This window comes from Chamaea fasciata, unplaced genomic scaffold (genome assembly GCF_029207755.1).
Source record: "Chamaea fasciata isolate MVZ Bird 193981 ecotype frontalis unplaced genomic scaffold, bChaFas1.0.hap1 SCAF_30, whole genome shotgun sequence".
NCBI lineage: Eukaryota > Metazoa > Chordata > Aves > Passeriformes > Sylviidae > Chamaea > Chamaea fasciata.
In genome coordinates, this window is record NW_027094115.1 from 4,200,724 (window position 1) to 4,225,122 (window position 24,399).

A 24,399-nucleotide genomic window follows, 5' to 3' on the forward strand; every position below is an offset into this window, starting at 1 on the left:
ACAAGGTCCCACACAGCAGCGACAAAAAGCTGGGGTATTATTTTAAAAAATGCTTTTTAAGTATAAAACAAGGATTCTCTTTTTCTATCTCTAAAATCGTTTCTATTTCAAAAGAAGTAGAGAACTCTATTTTTTTTTTCAGGACCCGGGGGACATACTCTATGCAAATTTTCAATTAAACTTCACGTGTATCAGTACACACAACGTTTTGGCTAGCACTTGCATTTTTTTCCAAACAGCACTATGATATTACCAAAAAAGAGTTTATCTCTCTATAATTCACATCCAGAGAAGTCTGGTCAAAACCGTCAACTTTCTCTATCCTTTTTTCCAATAGCTTTTATTAGTTTGGTTTTGGGGTTGGTTTGGTTTTTTTTTTTTTTTGCTGGCTTTGTCTCAACGCTGTTTCTCTACATTTTAAAATACTCTGTCTCCCTGCACAGAGCTAAGTGCTGCTATCAGCTGATCTGTCCGCAGAGCCCCCGGGGGCTGTGCCAGGCTCCCAGGACAATCTGCCCTTCCCAAAGGACACGGGGGAGGCTCTGCAGCCCGGCACTCACTGCTGGAAGGGGATAAAATGCTGCTTCTCCTCGTCGTCCACCTTCCCGTGGATGATGTCGGTGATGTCCATCACTGCAACGACAGCAGGGCGTCACTCAGAGCTGCCCAGAGCCCAGAGAGAGCTTTTCCCTCTCAGAATGCGTCACCCAGAGCTGCCCAGAGCCCAGAGAGAGCCTTTCCCTCTCAGAATGCGTCACCCAGAGCTGCCCAGAGCCCAGAGAGAGCCTTTCCCTCTCAGAATGCATCACCCAGAGCTGCCCAGAGCCCAGAGAGAGCCTTTCCCTCTCAGAATGCGTCACCCAGAGCTGCCAGGAACCCAGAGAGAGCCTTTCCCTCTCAGAATGCATCACCCAGAGCTGCCAGGAGCCCAGAGAGAGCCTTTCCCTCTCAGAATGCATCACCCAGAGCTGCCCAGAGCCCAGAGAGAGCCTTTCCCTCTCAGAATGCATCACCCAGAGCTGCCCAGAGCCCAGAGAGAGCCTTTCCCTCTCAGAATGCATCACCCAGAGCTGCCCAAAGCCCAGAGAGAGCCTTTCCCTCTCAGAATGCATCACCCAGAGCTGCCCAGAGCCCAGAGAGAGCTTTTCCCTCTCAGAATGCATCACCCAGAGCTGCCCAGAGCCCAGAGAGAGCCTCTCCCTCTCAGAAGGGAAACAATGATGGGGTATTTTGGGCCAGTGGCATTCAAAATGAGAGCTCCTGCCCCTTCCTCCCCACAGCACAGCCAGCACACCCCAGCTGACCCTCTGCCAGCTAACTCACTCTTTCATCACCCCGCAGCCGTGAGGGCAAGGCTGCTCCCACGTTTTGGTAATCAATTAACACATCTGCAATGCATGGGAGGCAGGATTGCCTTTAGCACCATCTCTGTCTGTCTGCCCACAATCTGTCTCCCCACAAAAAAACACGCCTGCTGCACTGGAATTTCCACAAAAACACTCCTGCTGCATTGCAATTTCTACGCCCAAGCACGTAAGGAGAAGAGTTTCAGTTCACCTCTGAACATGTAAGGAAGATGAGCTAGAAAGTTCTGCATCAGCACAGGGGCACCTACTGGATCTTTGGATCTTTGGAATGTTTCTTAAAAACCTGTGGCTGTTTCTAGTCATTAATTGTTTCAAATTATCCCTCCTTGATGGTTGTGTACTTAACTCAGAGTTTCTTGGGGCTTTTTGGGGTGTTGTAGCAGGTGCTAGAGGTTTCTCTGCACTGTGCACGGCTTTTGTTCTTTTGGTTTTGTATTGTTTGTTATTTCCTCTTTTATTAAAACCTTTGGTTTACAAAACACACCTGAGGAGCTGTTGAAACCCTGGAAACTCAGATTTTTGGGGCTTTAGGCCCTAGTAATGTATGTGGGGCAATATGGAGGATTTAAGGGATTGTCTAACTCCTTCTTCATGTTGGTTTTGGGTGTTTTCCTCTAACTGGGTGAAAAAGGTCCACACTGAAGGCCTGGGGTTGTCTATTATTGGGTTAAAAGTGTAAATAATATTTCTGAGTCTGAAAGATTTTTTTAGCCTGCTAGCAGCTGCTAACCTTTTCCCAAGGAAAAATTTCACCGGAAAGCTTCTTCTCAAAGCAATCTCGGCAAACAACTCTCCTTTCTCCAAACAATTTTTCTCCGGGTGGTGTTTTGCTGTTTCTCTGGTTTAAACACTAAGATTAGACAGGTGTCGTTCCTATTCACCAACCACGGTAAGTCTGTATGGGAACGCCTTATAAAAGGTAGTGAGAATTAAAAAAATAAAGCCTGGTTTTTCAGCCTTCTGATGTTTTACATCTCTACTGGAGCTTTCTCAGGCATTGTAAGACAAACAAAGAGCGATGTTGGGTAAATAACACATTCCTTTCCAGGGGGGAGGACAAACTGATGGACTTCCAGGTTGACCAGTGGGCTCAGAGAGGTGTCAACTTCGTCCCCCAATCCCTGATCAAACTCCATATTCTATATAAGTTGAGATCCCAAAATAAACTTCCTTCTTTCTCATCTCACATCCTGACGGGTGAGTGCGGCTCTTTCCGCGTCCATCTAGTGACACCTTCTTCTTCTGTGCTCTTCGCCTTCTGGAACACTTGGAGTCTTTCTTTTGTGTCCTACAGCTGCATTTCCCAGCTCCCAGCCCCGTGTCCCTGTCCCCCCCATGGGTTTTCCGGTGTCCCCAGGGGGGCAGAGCCCACCTGCCACGCCGAAGGGCCGGCGCAGCCCGCAGGTGTGCTTCTTGCCGTCCTTCAGCTCCATGTGCCCCACGCGCACGATCTGGCACACCAGGCTGATCCGGGGCCTGATCAGGTCAGAGCTGCTCAAGTCCTGAGAAAAATGAACAACAAAAAAAGCATTAAAATCGACGCTGAAATCCAATTCAAAGAGCGTTAAGATGTTAAAGTGTTAAATTCAATGAAAGAGTTAAATGTCAAAATCAATCAAAGCGTTCAGTGTTAAAATGAATCGAAGAGTTCAATGTTAAAATCAACCCAAGAGTTAAATGTTGAAGTCAAAGAGTTAAAACCCATCAATGTCCTTTCTGAGTGGAAAAGGGAGGGAGGGAGGGAGGGAGGGAGGGAGGGAGGGAGGGAGGGAGGGAGGGAGGGAGGGAGGGAGGGAGGGAGGGAGGGAGGGAGGGAGGGAGGGAAGGAAGGAAGGAAGGAAGGAAGGAAGGAAGGAAGGAAGGAAGGAAGGAAGGAAGGAAGGAAGGAAGGAAGGAAGGAAGGAAGGAAGGAAGGAAGGAAGGAAGGAAGGAAGGAAGGAAGGAAGGAAGGAAGGAAGGAAGGAAGGAAGGAAGGAAGGAAGGAAGGAAGGAAGGAAGGAAGGAAGGAAGGAAGGAAGGAAGGAAGGAAGGAAGGAAGGAAGGAAGGAAGGAAGGAAGGAAGGAAGGAAGGAAGGAAGGAAGGAAGGAAGGAAGGAAGGAAGGAAGGAAGGAAGGAAGGAAGGAAGGAAGGAAGGAAGGAAGGAAGGAAGGAAGGAAGGAAGGAAGGAAGGAAGGAAGGAAGGAAGGAAGGAAGGAAGGAAGGAAGGAAGGAAGGAAGGAAGGAAGGAAGGAAGGAAGGAAGGAAGGAAGGAAGGAAGGAAGGGTTATACACAGGGAAAAAAATGTGGGCTTGTGGATCTGGAGGGAGACCACAAGGGGGATGGAAACATTTATTGTGCCAGGACACAGGGAATGGCTTCCCACTGCCAGGGATGGATGGGATACTGTGGAGAAATCCTTCCCTGGGAGGGTGTTGAGGGGTTGGGATGGAATTCCCAGAGGAGCTGTGGCTGCCCCTGGATCCCTGGAAGTGCCCAAGGCCAGCCTGGATCCCCTGGGTCAGTGGGAGGTGTCCCTGCCCATGGCAGGGGGGACACTGATGGGATTTAAATCCCTTCCAACCCATCCTGGGATTCTCTGAACTCACAGTGAACACTGCTTGGAGGTTGTTCAGTTTCTCAATTTCTTTGGGCATCCCATTGCTGCCCCAACGAACCAGGTAATTTTCACTGCAAAGAAAGGGAGAAAAAAAGTAAAATTTTAACAAACCAACACCTGACATCTCCATTTCCTGCCAAAAGCACGAAAGCATTTTGATCTTTTAGGGATATTTGACCAGTCTTTTATCCCAAAATTCCTCTGGAGTGACTCATTTGCTGGAGGCAGGATGGGGTGAGCCCTGGCAGCTGCTCCCCTGGACAATTCCCAGTGCACGGCCACTCCTGATAACGGCAGTGATGGACACAGAGTGTTCCTGACAGGGAACTGCCTCCCTGATAAAGTTCCTCATGTCCTCCCCAACTCTTCAGATGTGAACTGGCGCTGACTGGACTGCAAACACCATTTCAATCCATGAGTTACTGGGAAACAATTAATAAAATGCTTTGAACCAAAACTTGCAGCCACAGCGGGGAAAATTAAGAATATAAAAAGACGATGTGGGATCAAAGAAACACCCAGATTTAGGAGGGACAGTGCCTGGGCTTCCTCTCTCTCCAAAATTCATTCCCAAGTAATTGGAATTCATTTTCCTCCACTGGGGCAGCGACCAATAGAACTGGAAAACATCTGCTGGATCTCCCTTTCTAACCCGCTGACTTCTTCAGAATGATCACACTGAGGAATAAACTGCTGAAGAACCTCCAAAGAAAAGCCCCTACCTGATGAATTTGGAGAGGTCGGGGTCGTAGAGGCTCATCAGCAGCTCTGCATCCTCCCCAATGTTGCAGACAAAGTTCTTGAAGTTCACGTAGAGGCTGTAGGTGTGGGTGGAGTTGAAGATTGGCTGCCCCCGGAGGTCCAAACTCTGCTGCAGGGACTGCAAAGAATTCCATTATTTCCATCAAATCCCACATTTCCACTACAAATAAACCAGGAGAATTCAGTTCTGCTGGCAAAGGAGCACAACGTGAGGAGGAATATAAAAAACCACAGCGACAGGAGAGGGCAGAGCAGGGACACCAGAGGTACCTTCTCCTCCTGGATCCTCTCATCAATCCTCTTGGATGCAGTTTCGTGGGCCTTGAAGAGGGAGATTGTGCTGGTCTCATCCGGGTCCAGGATGTTCCCGTTGTCGTCTCGGACAACCAGGTCCAGACCCAGGATCCTGGATAAGCCCCAGGAGACAAAAGAATAAAAAATTCCAGAATGCGGGAGCAGCAAAGATCAAATCACTGCTCAACATCCCCCACTCCTTGGAATAACCCCACTGCTGGTTTTCCGGCCTCAAAAAACTCCCGTTTTCCCATTAAAGGGAGAAGGAGTTGGTCAGGTAACTCAGTCCTAAGATGACATCTCCCTTCTTCCTGTTTAAATGGCTTGGTTTCCAAGGCGGACGAATATCCACCAAGCTCACGGATTGCAGCTGATTGTTATTCTTTGCCATAAGCTTCTTAATTCACTTTTTGGAGCTGAATCAGAGCTGACAGGCAGATAAACGAGTCCTGGAGACTGCAAACCACTGAGGGCTGGAGTGCCCATGGAATCCTGCCGCTGATAAAGCCGAGCATTTCCCCAGCGGGGATCCAAACCCAGACACAAACTGTGCTCCAAAGGCCACCCTGTGCCAGGATTTGTGCAGAATTTTACGAGAGGAGAATCCCTGCTGTCTTGGGTTTTGTAACCAAAAAAAAAAAAAAAAATTTTGATTCTAGTCCATCTGTTGAACCTGCCAAGGCACAGAGACCTGTGGCACATCAAGAACCAACTGCTCCACGTCCACCTGCCAGGTGGACTCAAAGCCGCCATCTCACCCTTTTCAAGGAAAAGATTTCAGCCTAATTCAGTGCCTGGTTTGGCATTAAAAGCCTCCCCTGGGGTTTGGGAGCCTCCCCTGCGCTCCAGGCAGAGTTTGGAGCTCACCTGTTGCCATAGTCAATCTTGGCAGTGACTTTTTTCTTGAGCTCAGCCAGTTCATCCTTGGGCAGGGTCCCGGAGAGGATTTGGGATCTCCACTCGATCAGGCTGTAGGTGAGCTGCTGGACATGCCTGAACTGCGTGGTTTTGTTGTTCTGAGGAAAAAAAAAAAAAAAAAAGGCAATTTTAATGGAGGAAAACCTGAAAACCTTAGCTCAGCACCCCATCTGAAATGTGTGCAGCTGCAGAACCACTGCAAGTTTTATTTAACTAAAAAAAAACCTAAACCTGGCAGGTTTGTGACACCACGAGATCAGAGCCACGCAGTGAATTCTGCAGCACTTGGCACTGCCAAGGTTTAAGTGCCTTTAAGATCTTCAAGTGTCTTTAAGGGCTTCACCTTTCCCTGGGACGTTATTTCAGCAAAACCTCACCCACTAAAAATAGACCTCTGGTGCTTTCCGGCACTTGCAGCCTGCTCTGACGGAGGCTTTTTATAAAAGAGATTTTATAATCTGCAGAGAAATGATGTTCAAAGGACCACAAGTGAACAAGGGCACCCAACAAGACAGCAAAACCTGCCTGGTGAAGAGTCCCCTCCTGCCATTCCTTCTGTTCTCATCTCTCATTAATGAAAACACTTCGCCTGCCCTTCAGTGGTTCCACTCCCATAAAACCAGTCCCGTCCCCACGCCTTGTTCCTGCACCTCCAAGCTCCCTAGGCTGTAATTAAACGTGGATACGCTGTAACCCACCCTGTTTGTGGCAATATGTGCCCAGATAAGTAAATAAGCATTTTAAAGTGGGAGGGAAGACATTTAAACCATTTAAAAAGGGAGCCCAGGCCTCACTCTCCCTCTGTCACCACAGTGGGGCAGTTCCTGGGAGGATTCTGACTCTTTTCACAGGGAAGTGCCACAGATTTGGAGTTCCTGGCACAGTGACAAGCTTATTCAGCTCCAAAGGAAAAAAAAATCTAAGCCTAATTCAGTGCCTGGTTTTGTATTAAGAGCCTTCCCTGAGCTTTGAGAGCCCAAAATTTGGTTTGGGTCACATCTCCCCCACGGCCAGTGCTCCCCTTGTGGTGCTCACTGGGCTGTTAATGGTGAGCTACAAACCCCCCCTGCTCCCACACACCCCAAAAAGAACCCAATTGCAATTATTTCCCCGTTCTCATCTCTGCAGTGAACAGGAATGATATAAACTACTCGTATTCCCCTCGAATTTAAAGGTCTGAGCACAGTCCTCCCTTTGGGTCTGGGTGAACACCAAGGTGCTGACAGGGGCTACTTGAGTTTTTAGCTCTGTAGGAAGGAGGTTTAAAATAGAAACAAAGAACATGTTCTTGCATAAAAAAAAAAGCTTGCAAAGAAAACGCAATTTCTGTGAATTTTCAGAGCAGACCTCAGTTTGACCTGAGGTATCTCCACAGCTAATTCCTACTAACCAAACCAATTAAAAACTGTCCCCATTTTTGTGTTTATTTTGCAGTGGGGATAAAGCCACTGCTGCAGTGAAACCCACAGAAATTAAAGAAGTGAAATTAAATGCCGCCAAAATAAAAAAATCCCCCCATGTTTCCCTTTCTCTCCTCAAACGCCTCCTTCCTCCTTCAGCTTTTTTAGGAGTTCTTTTGATACGTACTGCAGGGAAAATAAAATAAACTCCAACCCATTTTAAACCGCAACGTTTTCCAAACCTATTTTAAGACTTGGAGTGGTTAAGCACAGGAACATGAAAGATTTCTGCTAGTTAAAAAAAAAAAAAAAAAAAAAAAACCCCAAACAGATTCTGAGGCTGGGATGTGAAAGTTATTCAGAAATAAAAAATGCCAGGAACAAAAACTCTCTTTTCACACAGTAATACCAGCACATAGAGCTTCTCATTAAATTGAGAGGGCGGAACAAATTCTTGTGGTTTGTGGCGCACAAACACAATGTATCTGTGGCCTGGTGAAATTTCCAATAGGAAAATTTGCTCTGGGTGCACTGGGTGATTAGAGCTCGTTTAAACTCACTCCCCCTTCTTAATTAAAAGCGCTGGAGCACATTTTGTGCAGACTGAACTCGCTGCTGCTCAGAGAAAAATCGAGTTTGACCCTTTGATGTGCCTTTAAAATAAACCGTGGACTCATTTCTTTGAGCAAGAAGCACCTACTGCAGGACAACCCTCAGATCCCTGCGGTGCCTTTTCTGGGGACACTGCTGAGGTGACTCCTGTGATTTAGGGATTTCAGACTTGAGAGCTCCTGAGAGCTCCAGACATGGGAGGCCTCGGAGCAGCCAAGAAATTCCTTCTGTGGGGCAGCTCCTGTGACAGGGACAGAACCCAGGGAATGGTTGGAGCTGGGTCAGGGTGGATTTTAGGGGAAGATTCTTTCCCCAAAGGCTGGAATCAGCACTGGGACAGCTCTCCAGGGAATGGGCACAGCCCCAAGACTGCCAGAACTCCAGGAGGGTTTGGACAACACTCCCAGGGATGCACAGGGTGGGATTTTGGGGTGTCTGTGCAGGGACAGGGGTTGGATCAGAGATCCCTTCCAGTTCAGGACATGATGAGGTTTTTGACAAGTCAAAATGAGGAGTCACAGCTCTATCCAATAAAGGTAAGTGAGATAAAAGGGACTGGGTGAGCTGGTGAGGAGGGTCATGAAGAAGGATCCGGGGGAGAGACAATCCCTGCTGTGAGGTCAGTCTGGGGCTGCAGTCAGAGCCTGGTGTTGGAACCTGCAGTCACAGTCTGGCTGGGTAAAAGCTTGCAGTCACAGTGTGTGCACACTAATCCCTGCAGTCACAGTGTGCACACCAATCCCTGCAGTCACAGTCTCACACCAATCCCTGCAGTCACAGTCTGGCTGGGTAAAAGCTGCAGTTACAGTCTGTGCACACCAATCCCTGCAGTCACAGTGTGTGCACACCAATCCCTGCAGTCACAGTGTGTGCACACCAATCCCTGCAGTCACAGTGTGCACATCAATCCCTGCAGTCACAGTCTGTGCACACCAATCCCTGCAGTCACAGTGTGTGCACACCAATCCCTGCAGTCACAGTGTGTGCACACCAATCCCTGCAGTCACAGTCACACACCAATCCCTGCAGTCACAGTCACACACCAATCCCTGCAGTCACAGTCTCACACCAATCCCTGCAGTCACAGTGTGCACACCAATCCCTGCAGTCACAGTGTGCACACCAATCCCTGCAGTCACAGTGTGCACACCAATCCCTGCAGTCACACTCTGTGCACACCAATCCCTGCAGTCACAGTGTGCACACCAATCCCTGCAGTCACAGTGTGCACACCAATCCCTGCAGTCACAGTGTGTGCACACCAATCCCTGCAGTCACACTCTGTGCACACCAATCCCTGCAGTCACAGTGTGTGCACACCAATCCCTGCAGTCACAGTGTGCACACCAATCCCTGCAGTCACAGTGTGTGCACACCAATCCCTGCAGTCACAGTGTGCACACCAATCCCTGCAGTCACAGTGTGTGCACACCAATCCCTGCAGTCACACTCTGTGCACACCAATCCCTGCAGTCACAGTGTGTGCACACCAATCCCTGCAGTCACAGTGTGCACACCAATCCCTGCAGTCACAGTGTGTGCACACCCATCCCTGCAGTCACAGTGTGTGCACACCAATCCCTGCAGTCACAGTCTCACACCAATCCCTGCAGTCACAGTGTGTGCACACCAATCCCTGCAGTCACAGTCTGTGCACACCAATCCCTGCAGTCACAGTGTGCACACCAATCCCTGCAGTCACAGTGTGTGCACACCAATCCCTGCAGTCACAGTCTGTGCACACCAATCCCTGCAGTCACAGTGTGCACACCAATCCCTGCAGTCACAGTGTGTGCACACCAATCCCTGCAGTCACACTCTGTGCACACCAATCCCTGCAGTCACAGTGTGTGCACACCAATCCCTGCAGTCACAGTGTGCACACCAATCCCTGCAGTCACAGTGTGTGCACACCCATCCCTGCAGTCACAGTGTGTGCACACCAATCCCTGCAGTCACAGTCTCACACCAATCCCTGCAGTCACAGTGTGTGCACACCAATCCCTGCAGTCACAGTCTGTGCACACCAATCCCTGCAGTCACAGTGTGCACACCAATCCCTGCAGTCACAGTGTGTGCACACCAATCCCTGCAGTCACAGTCTGTGCACACCAATCCCTGCAGTCACAGTGTGCACACCAATCCCTGCAGTCACAGTGTGTGCACACCAATCCCTGCAGTCACAGTGTGCACACCAATCCCTGCAGTCACAGTCTGTGCACACCAATCCCTGCAGTCACAGTCTGTGCACACCAATCCCTGCAGTCACAGTGTGTGCACACCAATCCCTGCAGTCACAGTGTGTGTACACCCATCCCTGCAGTCACAGTGTGTGCACACCCATCCCTGCAGTCACAGTCTCACACCAATCCCTGCAGTCACAGTGTGCACACCAATCCCTGCAGTCACAGTGTGTGCACACCAATCCCTGCAGTCACAGTGTGCACACCAATCCCTGCAGTCACAGTGTGCACACCAATCCCTGCAGTCACAGTGTGTGCACACCAATCCCTGCAGTCACAGTCTCACACCAATCCCTGCAGTCACAGTCTGTGCACACCAATCCCTGCAGTCACAGTGTGTGCACACCAATCCCTGCAGTCACACTGTCACACCAATCCCTGCAATCAGAGCTCAGCAGGAAATAAGGGAACTTTAGCAGTCTGCAGGGGAAATCTACAGCAGGAGCTGCTGCAGAGTCAGTGAATGGCTGGAGTTAAGATGATTAAGCCATGAAGAAGAATAAACCAGGATCCTTTTCCTGCCGTGATGAACAAAAGTCTGTGTCTCGGCTCATTTCTACCCTCTGACAAGGGGCTGCTGCAACAAGCTGTGCCCCCCAGCCAGCCCTGCCTCGGTGACAGTGTGACCTGTGCCAGGCCCCACTGCCCAGGGCAGTGTCACCCACAGCTCTGTGAGCCCATGGACTGTTCCCACTCTGCCAGACCCCACACCTGCCACCAGAACACCCCCAGCCCTTCATCCCTCAATTCTGCACCGTGCAGAGGCTCACCCTGCCCAGAGCCCAGGCTCAGCTCACCCGGGACAAACATCAGCCCCCGAGAAGAACTCACCACGTAGAGCTTGTGCCAGATCACTGCCCACTCCCTGAGGGTGGACGTCAGCTCCTGGCCCAGGGGCAGCTCGCTGGGGATCACTGTCTCGTGCTGCCTGGAGAGAGAGAGGAGAAAATCAGAGGAAAGTTCCACACTCAGGGTTAAAACTTGATGGAAAACACTCTTCCTTTTTTTTTTTTATAAATATATAAATGGAAATTCCAGAGGGGCTGATTTTCACACAATTCGCTCACGCATATGTCAAGACCCTTAAGCTGTTCTCAACACACACATCCACATTCACCATCCATTTTTAATGCAAAACGCTTCAAGCTCCTTCCACTCCTTTTACTCCCAGTGGATCCATTCCAAACTGAGGCTAAAGAGACAGAAATTAAGTTTGGAAGAACCCCCACTTGCAATGGTAACAGTTACTTGAAAACAAGAGTTTTACTTTAAAAAAAAAAAAAAGTGTTTTATAAAGTTCCTTCCTTTGCAGCCGCTGTTTTTGCTCTCACTTAACGAGCACAGAGCCCAGCTCAAGGAATCCAACCAGGAGTCATTTCCTCCAGTGTTTTCCAAGACAGGAAGGAATCCTCGCTCCTGCTGGGCCCTTGGCTGCCAGCAGGAGCCTGTTACGACTTGCAGGAGTCCCCAGAGGAGCTGGGCTGACCCTCCCCACTGCTGACTCGTCCAGCAGAGCTTCCTCAGCTCTAAAAATCATCTCCTGCTGCCTCTACTCCTGAAAAATGGAATTGTGCAGCGCCAGGAGGTGCACCGCGGGTTCGTGACAGCCACAGCCCCTTAAATTGGTTGGTTTTGGGGTTTAAATGGAATGAAACTCGCCGAGTTTTGCTGCCAAAGAAGTGCCAACCTACCCCCGGTCCTTCACGATGGCCTCTTTTAAGTGGATGTAGGTTTCTGGGAAAATGCCCTAAAAATAAAGAGAGAAACGAAATAGATCAATCCCACTGTGGGATAGGATGTGACAAGAAGATATTTAACCAAAAAAAAAATGGGGAAAGGAGTAAAGAATGTCCCAGTATGCCAGGAAAAAAGGACAGGGAGGAGCAGCAGGTTCCACACAGGCAACTCAGAGAAGCTGATTCCTTGTTTTACCCCAATAACCCTGCAGGAAATGCTGGAAATTCCTGAAATTCATCACTCATTGCCATGAAATATTCCTGAAGTCCTCTGCCAGGCTACCCCTGTGCTCCCTAGAAAAGCTCCCACCATCAGCAGCATCCGCAGAAATTCCCAAATTTTTGTTGTTACAGAGAAACCTTCTGGAAAACCTGAAAAACTGGAAAATCTGAAAATGCTGAAATCCTTTCCTGATCCCTCTTCTCTCCTCTTTACCCCCTAAAACCAGAGGCTGTGGGGGACGTTACCACAGCAGAGGTGCCAGAATTCCTGGGGGAGCCCAGATTTCCAGGCAGCTTCCAGCCCAAGCTCCAGCGGCTTGGCTGACAGCCAGGGATGTGTAATTTCTGGAATACCTTCCAGCCAAAAACTCTGATATTCCCATTAAACAGAACTAATGCTGGATGTGCACAGGTCCCAGAGCATCATGATGAAGCAATAAACTCATGTAAGGAGATGGGAACAGGTAATTTTGGAAGCTCCAACTGCATTTCTCACGCTTCCAGCGGAGGAATACCCAACACGTGGCTCTGAACTTTCAGCTCAAGGTCATGGATTTCTATCACTGAGGACAGGAAATTGTGACCAGGAGTCCTGTCTGATGTTAAGACAAGAATTACAGGAGTTTTCAGCACCAGGTGTGATCTGGCAAGGTGTGAAATTAAAAACGGGGGTCACCCAAAAGTGAGCTCGTACCTTCTTGGATTTATTCCGGAGCGTGTATCCTCGGTACCAGCCTGGCAAAGCAAACACAGGTATTTGTATCGAATCATTTCCTGTTGGCAGCAATTAAATACAAATTGCAATTCCCACCACCTTCCCGCAACACCAATTTGTTGAACTTCTCATATTTTGGGATCCAAAAAAGAATCCATCAGAGCTCCCTGCCCTGGCACAAATCCTGTTCGTCAATCTCACCTTGGTGAGATCTAAAAAATTGTTAAGGTAGAACCAGTAATTGTCAATCTTACCTCAGTAAAACCTAAAAATTGTTAAGGCAGAAACAATAATTGTGCTGCCCAGGCCTCAGGAGCCAATGGCCCTGAGGGAACATTCCTCCTCTCTTCGGCACCTGGGGTTTAACCAGGATTTCCATGGAATGAGTTGGGTTGGGAGGGACATTAAAGCCCATCCAAGGAGCTTATGTCCAGCTGAGTGGCAGCATCAAGAAGGCAAAGGGGTTTAAGGGAATAATCGGGCCAAGAAGAGAGGAGGGGAGGGTTGGTTTCTTTGGGTTTTTGATTTTTTTTTTGGTGGTTTTATTGTTGGTCCCCCTCCCCCCGTATTCCCGTATTTATCAAAAAGGTTCCATAAAAAAACATGGATCTGACTCTCCTCAAGCGTAAATTAGAGCTTGGAATGGTTTAATTCGCATTTAATCGAGGATTTTTATGTGCATGTGGTTGTATTTCCTTTTATTTATTTCCTGCAGTGCAGTTCTGTGCCCTTTCTCCAGCAATGGGGAGGCACCTCCACCCCAAAACCCCCGACGTTCCAGTAACAAGCTGGGAGGAAAGAAGAAACTCCATTTCTTTCCACTGGAGGAAAACAAGATTATCCATTGCTGATGGAGCCATGGAGGAGGTCCTGGATTAGGGATGAGAAGATTTAGGTTCTATTTTTATCTAAGTCTGCCAATAATCGAAGGGGAAAGCACAAATTACGCAGGGTGGGGGACAGAGCTCACGGAATTCACCAGGAGGGGATTTTGATCCCATTTGACACATTCACAACTTCGCTATCACAACTTCCTCCTGGCCCAGAGGGCCCCTTGGCCTTCCCTCCATTCCTGTCAAATATTTTGCAATCGTTGCACAAAAGCACGTTGGGCCTGGTTGTGCAAATCTGTTTCTTGCAAGCACCTCATGCAACCTGTCAGAATTCTGCTGCCACTTGCAATGACTTTATCCATCACTGTAACAGGAACAGGGATCTTTGGGCAGTGCTCAATTCATTACATCATTTCTCCTTGAAAAAAAAAACCCCAAATCTGCTTAAAACTTCAGAGCAATGAAGTGTTTATGAGTGTTTCCCCCAAGCAGAGATGGGCTAAAAATGGAGAAAGGTTTTGCAGTCGATGATGACACGGAAAATTTCAGACTGAAATCTGAATGAAAGCAAAAAAAAAAAAATAAGGAGACTTGCAAAGAAATTGCTAAAGGTCTGGGGTTGTTGTTTTGTTGGTTTTTTTTTTTAATGGATCAAGTTCTGAATTTTCCCCTTCTTTAAGTGGATTTTATGCAGCATGGGAATGAAAAATCTAGGGACAAGAGTGCAGTGATGACAAAGTTCTCCCCGGTGATGCAAGGCCAGGTCACGTGTGGGACCACAAGGTCCCTGTTCCTCCTCCTGTCCTGTCAGGGCATTGCTTCACCCTCCTCAAGGGCGACTGAAACCAGCAACAAATTCAAGGCGAACTTGAATCCAGCAGCAGCAGCACCTGCCAGGGGTCAGGGTGTGGGAGCACAACATTCCTTCCACCCACAGCGTGGCTCTTCCCACAGCTCCCCTGGAATGCTGCGATTCACGAGGATAAATCCTGCAGATCAGGAGGAGATTCCCCCTCAAACAGCAAAGTATCCTCCCAGCTCCCTGCTCAAGGACAGACTGGCTGCACTGGAGCAGTCTCCCAAATCCTGCAGGCAGCAAATTTCCCTTTTTTTTTTTTTTCCCCTGGATTCTGAGAGCTCTGAATCCTTGGCAGGCAGGAGGAGCACACGCTGCTCCTCCCATGTCTTCTTATCGGGACAAGGAGAAATCTTGTACCAAGAGCTCCCCGCCCTTCTGCAGGCAGAGAGAGGAGAAAAAAAAATAAAAAAAAAAATTTAAAAAATTAAAATTCTTTTTAAAATGAAAAATAAATAAATAAATACATGAAACCTTGCTCTGCAGCGTGGGACTTGAAGGAACAACCTCTGCAGAGGGTTTGGTTGCGTTTGTTTAAAAGGGATCTGAGAAAAGAGATCTGAGACCTCTCAGGTGTCCTGCACAGACTGTTTCTGCACAGAGGAGCACCCCTGGAAGGGTCTCTCCATCCCTGGAAGGGTCTCCCCATCCCTGGAAGGGTCTCTCCATCCCTGGAAGGGTCTCTCCATCCCTGGAAGGGTCTCCCCATCCCTGGAAGGGTCTCCCCATCCCTGGAAGGGTCTCTCCATCCCTGGAAGGGTCTCCCCATCCCTGGAAGGGTCTCCCCATCCCTGGAAGGGTCCCAGGCCAGGTTGGGATAACCTGGGAGGGTGGAAGGTGTCCCTGCCCATGGCAGGGGGTGGGACAGGAGGATTTTCATGTCCCTTCCAACCCAAACCAGTCCATGGCTCCACCAGCCTGCACTGGGGAGATTTGGAACCTTCAGGTCACTCTGCTCACTCAGCCTGTACTGGTTTCCCTCTGACATCCTTCCCTGTGTCCTTCTGGCCAAGCTGGAGCTGAATTTCCCTGAGGAATCCCTGGCACAGGGGAGCTGTGAAAAATGAATCAATCACACCCTGTGTGAAGGCATCTCCCAGATCCCCCAAAAAATGATTTCAACCCCCAAAAAATGATTTCACAAGGCTTGTCCCAACCCCAAAAAATGATTTCACAGGGCTTGTCCCAAGCCCAAAAAATTATTTCACAAGGCACCTTCCAGCCCCCCAAAAAGGACCCCAAAGGGCATATCCCAACCCCCCCAAAAAAGTGACTTCATGGGGAATCTCCCAGCCCCAAAAAATGCCTCCACGGGGCATCTCCAGCCTCTCCTCCCACGCAGACCCCGCCCCGGTTCCATGGAAACTTTTCCGAAGTCGAGCCCTGTGTGTCCAGATAAGAGCGGCGATTAGAGGAACAAAACCCTGTTTTCATCAGCTGGACTGGTGAGCAGGCAGCATCAGCATGAAAAGGAGCAGAGAGAAAAAAAAAAAGAAATGTGAGGATATTTATCCTCCAAAACAGCCCCAAAGAGAGCTGGGAATGCAGCTGAGAGCTGATATCCCAAAAAAAAAAATAAAAATAAAAATTCAGGAAGACACGAGAAGCTCCTTGCAGAATATCGAAATTGGGAGGGTTTGAGGTGAATTTCTGGGAAATTAGACCTGAGTCACCATCTCTGCATCTCCTCCTGTCCACTCACAACTGTCTGGATTTCTGGCTGCTCTTTCTGGGAAAAAAAAAAAAAAAAGGATTTTTTTTGTTGTCCTGAAGGAATTGCGGAGGTGGCTCGGCCACAGATTTCTGCTCCCCGCTGATGGCTCAGCGTGTGAGAACGATCATTTCCCCCCTCACACACGCGAAAACATTGACCACGTCCTTCCCAAACTATCCCAGAGGCAATTTTCTCCTGACAAAGCTCCAGACTGGGAGATTCCGGGCCAAAAAAACCCCCAAACTAACCCAAAAAACCCCACAAAAAACCCACAAAAAACCACCAAAAACAAACAAACAAAAACCCCAAAATAAAAACACCCTCAAAACAAAATAAACTTAAAGAAAAACCAAAACCCCAAGAATACCATTTATGTACTCATGCCCTATTCCTGTCTCTGTCCAGCTGACTACAAGAAACGGGGGCTAAAAAACGACAGAAAAAAAATCAAAGACAGGGAGAAAGAAGTAAACCCCACCAAATTTTGGGAAGCACGAGATGCCTCCTCTTCCCAGGAGAGTTTTTCTCCCTCTTCCCTGTGTGTTTTTGCAGAACCAGGTCACGGATCAGTGATTTCCACAGGGATATTTCTCTTTTTTTTTTTTTTTTTTCCCTCCTCTCTCCACACCACCATCACCCACAGCAGGAGGAAAACACAAACTGATAAAGAAATTGATAAAGAATTTTAGCAATTTTAGCTCCCTGTTCCCAGCACTGGGCACGGGAATCTTCCCTTCAAATCGATGCTGCTGGTGAAAAATAATTGGGATTTATATTTTACCTTTGAGGTTTTGGAGAGGGAAGCATTCCTTAGAGTGATTAAATGGCTCCGTTCCAATCTTAAGAGTGAAAGCTTCGTCAAAGAGTCAAATTTGAAACACTCGGGTGTCATTTTAATCTTTTAAAACAGAGATTTTTGTTTTCTTTGCGGTTTACATTAAGGTATCATGAAAAATGTCCCAGTGAAGGGTTGGGAGAAACAGCCTAAAAAGGGGCCTGGAGGCTCCAGAACTGGAGACTTTTAAGAACATTTAAAATGTTTAAGAACATTTAAAATGTGCCAGTTTGTGATATTACAACTCAAAACAATTAATTAGGTGTGAACTAATCAGCCCTTCCCTCTCCTTTACTCTCATCCACTCAGATCAAAAACTAACTCAGGTTAAAAACTAAGTGGGTGGGTTTTTTTTCTTTATTAAATTATTATTCTTATTTTCCAGCAGGATCAGCTCACGCCACGAGCACAAGTGCCTGGCCCGAAGAGGAGCCAAAGCAAAGAGGTGAAAACAGCAGCTGTTTTTCTGAATGAATTTAAAAATTAAATTAAATCAAATTTAAAGAACAGAATGAAATGTTTCTTTCTCTTTCAGTGCTGCCTTGAGAAACCTCACCTCGCTCAGCCCTGCCTGGAGACGGCGCAGAGACGAGAAATCCTCCGCGCTTCTGCGTTTTTTAAACACCGCTTTAAAAACTCAGGGGCCACAGCAAAGCCCTACACACCCGATTTGTGCTCTGGGGCCTGACGGGAGCTGCGAACACGGATCCAAAAAATGGGAGAAACGACCGGGGTTTGCTCCTGTTTTTCCTCTCCCAGCCCCACCTACCTTCGTACATCTCCAGGATGTGAACGGTGTCCCCCACCTGCAGGGACAGCTCCACCTCCTGCGTGGCCTCGTAGTTGTAGATGGCTGAAAAATGGGGAGAAAAAGGGGGGAAAAAGAGGTTTGGGAAGGGGTTATCCAAAGGCAGGGGAGGGTTTGGGAAAGGGAATGAAAAGTTTGGGGAAAGGAAAAGGGATTCAGTCACCCTGGGTGTGGAACACACTGGGGAAGGACGCTGTGGATTTAATTCCAGATTTTATAGTGAAGAAATGTTATTGACAGGTAACAGTGTTGCCTGATAAGAATTAATAATAATTACATGCTAATTAATAAAAATCACATTATTAACTATTCTTATTTTGATATTATTATTTCAATATTAAAACCTCACAGCAGGTGAGGTTATTATTTTAATATTATTATATTAGTATTATTTTAAAATTGTTATTGGAATATTATCTTAATATTAGAAGAAGGAAGAAGGAGGAAGGAGGAAGGAGGAAGGAAGAAGGAAGAAGGAAGAAGGAGAGTAATAATAATAATAATAATAATAATAATAATAATAATAATAGTTATTCCAGGCAAGCCTGTGACATCTTCTGGAGGAGCCAAAAAATCCCGCCCACAGAAGAGGGAGGTCACCACCACCTCAGGCACATCAGTTCCATAATTAATCATTGTAATTATCCTAATTATCGCTCTTTAGCCTTTCGAAGGGGCAACTCCAGCGCCAGCAAACATCGGAAATGGGATGTGGCGATAAAACCCACCCCAGTTCCAGACTAAAGCCCCCTCAATCCCAAACCAAATCACCTTTATTTGCTGCCAAAGGCTCTGCCCCAAGCCAAGAAACAATTTTAGCTCCAAAATTTTGGGATTCTGTGCAAATTTAATCCCTCCCAAAGACAAAGTTAAGCTGGATGCTTATGGGATTTCCAGGGGGAAGAGGATTAAGTGCACACTCCTGGAATTTTCCCTGGGATTTGCTGCAGCTTCACGGGGGGGAAAAAAAACCCCAAACAAAAACCTGAGGAAGTTTAAATTGAATTTGCTTTCAAACAGAGTAAAAAGACACCAAATCAGTGAAATGCTCTGCTGTGGTTCAAGGAATTGATCAGCAAAGTCAGAGCAGACCAAACCCTGATTTATTTAAAACGCTGATTTAAGAACAGATCCCATCCTAAGTGCGGCAATGAAACCTTCCCAGACACAAAATTCCCACATTTACGTGTCCCTGAGCAAATCCATTGGTGAACAACTACGTTTGTTTTTTAAATAAAACCAAAACAAAAACAAACAAAACCCCCACAAACAAACAAACAAAAAATCACCGAGACATTTTTCAGAGTGGGAAATTCCTGAGACTTCCCAAGGTTTGCCTTTGAGGAGCTCTGGGCTGGGAAGGAAATAAATAAATAAAAACCCTCTGAGGTCTCCTGCCAGGAAATTCCCATGAAACGCCTCCCATTCCCATGGGGATGAGGTGCTCTGGCTGCTGGAAATTCTCCCCCAATTCCGAGATTTCTTCCAAACATTGTGACTACCCCAGAGCAGGGATGTGACTCCCTGAGCCCGAGCTGGGACATCTCCCCGTGCTGCAGGGCAGGGTTTGTTCCCAGTTTATGCCACAGACAACGCACTGAATCCGGGATTTCCACGGGAATTTTATTGCATTTCTGCCCCCCAGAGCTGCTCCCGCAGCCACTTTCCTCTCCCTCCCCACGGAGGGGCCGGAAATCAGGATTTTAGAGCTGGCTGGTGAGCTGGGTGTGCTGCTCAGACACCTCAGAGAGACCAGAACTGGCCCCGAAGTAAAAATTCCGCACACATCCTAACAGAAAAATAAACCTGGATAATGTTTGTGGCCAAAGCTGAATGGGGATGGGAAGTGTGGAATGGTTTGGGTTGGGAAGGGATTTAAATCCCATCAGTGCCACGGGCAGGGACAATTCCCACTGCCCCAGGATATCCCAGCCTGGCCTTGGGCACTTCCAGGGATCCAGGGGCAGCCACAGCTCCTCTGGGAATTCCATCCCAGCCAGGAATTCCTTCCCAATAATTTCAATAATTTCAATAATTTCAGTAATTTCAATAATTTCAATCCCCCCTTTCCCAATGAGAACGCCATTCCCTGTGTCCTGTCCCTCCACCCCTTGTCCCCAGCCCCTCTCCAGGCCCTGCCAGGGGCTCTGAGCTCTCCCTGGAGCCTTTCCCTGCTCCAGGTGACCATTCCCAGCATCCAGAGGAGCTCCAGCCCTGGAGCATCCCGGGGTTCCCCTGTGGCCAGGTCCTTGCAGGTCCCTGTGTCACACCCGGCCATCCCCACACACACAACTCCCCACACGCTCCCCGGGTTTTCGGTTTTGTTATTTTTTCTCCCTGGGACAATCGCTCATTGTACAAATTCCAGGCTGAATTTTCCCCCCAGAAATCGCTGCCCAGGCAGAGGTGGGTGGACGCAGGCCGGGCCTTTCTCTGGGAACACGGAGTTAATTCAGCCCAAAGAGCACCAGGCTGGGAGGACGTGGCTGGTCCCGTTCCCTTCCTAAAGATCACAGCGGCCACAAGACAGAAGCAAACCCTGAACTTCTCCCCTTTCCCTTCCCTGCTCCACCAGGCAGGTTTCACATCCTGACAAGCGGCAATTTACAACCTGGAGGGACTCACACATCAAAAAACAACAACAACATAACAAAACAACCAAAAAAACGAACAAAACGGGACAAAAAAGCCCCAAAAGCAAACAAACAAAAAGCCAAACAAAAAAACAACAAAAAACGCCCAAACAATAAAACCCCCCAAAAAACACCCAAAAAACAACAAAAAAAACCCAAAAAAACCCCCAAAAAACCCAAACCCCCCCAAAAAACCCAAACCTCCCCCAAAAACCAAAACCCCCCAAAAACCCCCAGAAACAAAAACCCCCCAAATAAACCCCCCCCAAAAAAACCAAAAAAAACCCCCAAAAAAACCCCAAAAAACCCCCAAGAAAACAAACAAAAAAACCCCCCCAAGAACCAACCCCAAAAATCATTAAAAAAAAAAAAAATAAGCCAATTTTATCGTTCCTCTCCAGGCTGAACTTTGCCAGAACAGAGGGGTCACTGTCTGAACCCTCCTCCCTCGTGGTTCCTGTCCAAGATTATCAAAGACAAATTGCTGGCATATTTTTTTTCCCTGGGAGCTCGGCTGGGATGGTGCAGAGGACGTTTCCTGCTGCTGCGAGTCAGAGCTGTCCCCAGCCCATCCCTCTGTGGGATTTGTGCTGCTGAGCCCCCTCCCTGACCCCGCTCCCACTTGAAAAGGAAGTTTCACATCACAAACACCGGCCTGGCGTGGAAAAAATAAAAAAAACCCCTTCGCTTAAATCCTGACGGAGCAGCGAGGAAAGAAAAAAGAAAAATAAATCCGAGATTTTTGTACTCAGATTTGAAGTCGAGTCTTTTTAGCTCCGAGCTAAACTTCAGCTGGGATTTTTGAGCTTTGAAATTCACTTCAGAGCGTTGATCCTGCATCCTTTTATCGGCCCAGATGAAAAGCGGCGCTGAAATCGAGGAGATTTAATCCAAATAAAGAGGTGGAGGCGGAAAACACGAGCCTGGGTTTGTTTAGGGATCGTTTTTGAGGCACGACCGGAGGCAACGTCTCGCTGGGGTTGGTTTAGAGCTCCGGTTCGGTGAAAAGGTGAGGAATGTGTTCTCCAAGTGCACCCCGGCCCGCGGAATCCACCAGGATCGGAAAGGGCAGCGAGATAATTCCACCAGCAGTTGGTTTTATGGCCCGGCCAGGGCCAGGGGGTGAAGATAAGCAGCGATTTTCGTGCTCTGGGGCAGAGGGTGATTCCTCAGAGGGGCTGCAGGAGGAACTCTGAGGGCATTTCACGAGCCCCGGGATGCTCTGCTCCGAGGTCACCCCACGAACAGGGAGTGCAGAGGAAACTGGGGCTCCCCAGGGCTCAGGAGGGTGATTTAGGGAGAATTGAGATAAGCCAGGTGAAAACTGCTGGGTGTATTCACGGGGTGAGCTCAGCCTGGAGCAGGGAGTGCACGAGGTGCTGGAAAAGTCACAAACCCACAGGATTCCAGGGGTTTGGGGTGGGAAAGGACCTTAAAGGTCCTTCTCCTTCCCTGGGCAGGGACAGTCCTCAGAGCTTGGACTCTGCTGTCTAATTAACGATGGCTGCTAATGAGAGCATTCCCAGCTGTGTAATCCCGTTAAATCTGGGTTACTGACATCCCAAACGCTCAGCACCCGCTGGGAACTTTTGGAATTGATCTGAACGGCAGCAGCAGCACCCAGGAGTGGGAATTCTTTCATTACACTGGCTAAATGTCTTTATTTCCCAGTGCTGAACCACGGATTACTAATTTTTTTTTTAAGCAGAAGAAGCAGCCTGACATCTAAATCTTAATTACGCCGTTCTCAGTTTGGAAGGAGCCAGGATTACCCAGAAATGTGGATGATTCCCCTGCAGGATCCATTATCTCTGAGCTGGCTCTGAACCCTCCCCCTGCCCCAGCCAGCACAAAGACACAACAACGACCCCGTCCAAATGTCCAAATGTCCAAATGTCCAAATGCCACGTCCTGCCGGCCCTGCCCTCCCCTCCCTGTGCCAGCAGAGCCTGGGGCTGCTCCCCAAAACAAAGGATCCCATTGAGGGCTCTGCAGGACCCCTCAGCCCCACAGCCAAGCCCCTCTGCACGGAACCAGAGAGAACGGAGCTCTTCCTGCAGGACAGCCCCGCCTGGAGGAGCCCGGGATGGTCCCCGGTGCCAAGATCCAGCCCAAAAAAACCCAAAACAAAACCAGCGGCTTTGTTTAAAAAACAAGGAACTGCCCAAGGAATGAATTCTTCAGAGGAACAAAGCCTTTTTTGATGTTTGGAGCAAAAACACGCTGGTAACTTCCCAGGAATTTGTGTCTGACAAACTGAGAACGGCGTAATTAAGATTTAGACGTCAGGCTGCTTCTTCTGCTTCCAAAAAAAAAAAAAAAAGAAAAAAAATCTGTGGTTCAGCACTGGGAAATAAAGACATTTAGCCAGTGTAATGAAAGAATTCCCACTCCTGGGTGGTGCTGCTGCCGTTCAGATCAATTCCAAAAGTTCCCAGCGGGTGCTGAGCGTTTGGGATGTCAGTAACCCAGACTTAACGGGATTACACAGCTGGGAATGCTCTCATTAACAGCCATCGTTAATTAGACAGCAGAGTCCAAGCTCTGAGGACTGTCCCTGCCCAGGGAAGGAGAAGGACCTTTAAGGTCCTTTCCCACCCCAAACCCCTGGAATCCTGTGGGTTTGTGACTTTTCCAGCACCTCGTGCACTCCCTGCTCCAGGCTAAGCTCACACCGTGAACACACCCAACACTTTTCAACTGGCTTTCCTCAAAAATGAGCGTTCAATCAACAGAGAAGTGACATCACCTGCCCCTGCAGGAGGATGGGGCACGACCTTCCTCATCTGGAGCTGTAACTGTTGGGTTTTGCGTTCTCTCCTTCCTTGGGGAGCCAGGAGAGAGGCAGGAGGAGCCACGGCCCTCAAGAGGCTTCCAACATTTCCAATCCCAACCATCCCAGGATCCAAACCCCAACGAGGGTGTCCCCTGCCAAGGATGAGGAATGGACGCACACTCCACCAGAGTCTGGGAGATTTCCCCGATTTCCTCTGAGTGACGGATGATCTTGGGAGTGGGACGGGCAAATCACCCGAGGTTTTGCAGATTCCAAGAGCGCAGAGGAAAGTGACCCGCAGCTCTGGGAGCAGGGAGGGGTTTCAGCCATGCCCTCCTCATCTCTGGGCTAATCCTGCCTCACTCCCCACCAGGGGCTGGATCTCAGCCTGGGTTTAATCTCCTAAAGCCTGGATTGCCTCAGGAAAAACAACCTCCCAGCCCAGCCCCTGGGAATGGGGAGCCTTTCCCAGGGTCACACAAGGGCTCCCAAGGGATCATCCCGTGGTCTCTCGTGGATTTAAACCCCCCTCCAAGCCCACAGGCAGCTCCAGAGCAGCGCTCTGGGGCAGGGGCAAATGAGTCCCTGGATTTTAATTAGAACTTCTCACATCCAAACCAGGCAAACTGAGACGACCCAGAACAGCTGAAGCACAAGATATCCTGATGGTAAGGGGAAAAAAAAAAATAAAAAAATAAAAGAGGTAATGTCTGTATTTTCACATCTGCAGAATCCCCATCAGCCACCTTCCCCTCAAATATTCGTTGCAAAGCGTTTACACCACGGTGTCTGTGTAAAATAAAGAATCTTCAGCTCTCAGAGTGCACCTGAACTGCACACAGGACTCACATACACCCAGCTTTGGGCACCAGCATTGATTTCACCCCAGCACAAACTGTTTTCTCTCTGAGTGTGCTCAGGGTGGAAGGAGCCAAACTCGAGCTGCCCCCGTGCTCTGACCCTCAGGGACACTCTGGTTTATCTTCCACCCAAGGAACAGTGACACACAAACCTTCTGCTGTGTCATTTTCTCCGCTGGCCTCTCCATTTCCTTCGTTATTTTCACTCCGAAGGGCC

The 24,399-nt window shown here is 48.5% G+C and overlaps 1 protein-coding gene across 1 annotated transcript in view; it reads right to left on the reverse strand.

Annotated features, from left to right (window-relative positions):
- DOCK5 (dedicator of cytokinesis 5) overlaps window positions 1–24,399 on the reverse strand; it is an 82,423-nt gene that overhangs the window by 48,101 nt on the left and 9,923 nt on the right. Inside the window, exons 2-11 of the mRNA XM_066206365.1 lie at window positions 17,875–17,958; window positions 12,847–12,887; window positions 11,886–11,941; window positions 11,026–11,122; window positions 5,889–6,037; window positions 4,998–5,133; window positions 4,688–4,845; window positions 3,955–4,036; window positions 2,740–2,869; window positions 561–633 (exon numbers count right to left, since the gene is read on the reverse strand). Of these exons, the coding sequence (XP_066062462.1) occupies window positions 561–633; window positions 2,740–2,869; window positions 3,955–4,036; window positions 4,688–4,845; window positions 4,998–5,133; window positions 5,889–6,037; window positions 11,026–11,122; window positions 11,886–11,941; window positions 12,847–12,887; window positions 17,875–17,958 (1,006 nt within the window). The remainder of the gene's footprint in view (window positions 1–560; window positions 634–2,739; window positions 2,870–3,954; window positions 4,037–4,687; window positions 4,846–4,997; window positions 5,134–5,888; window positions 6,038–11,025; window positions 11,123–11,885; window positions 11,942–12,846; window positions 12,888–17,874; window positions 17,959–24,399) is intronic.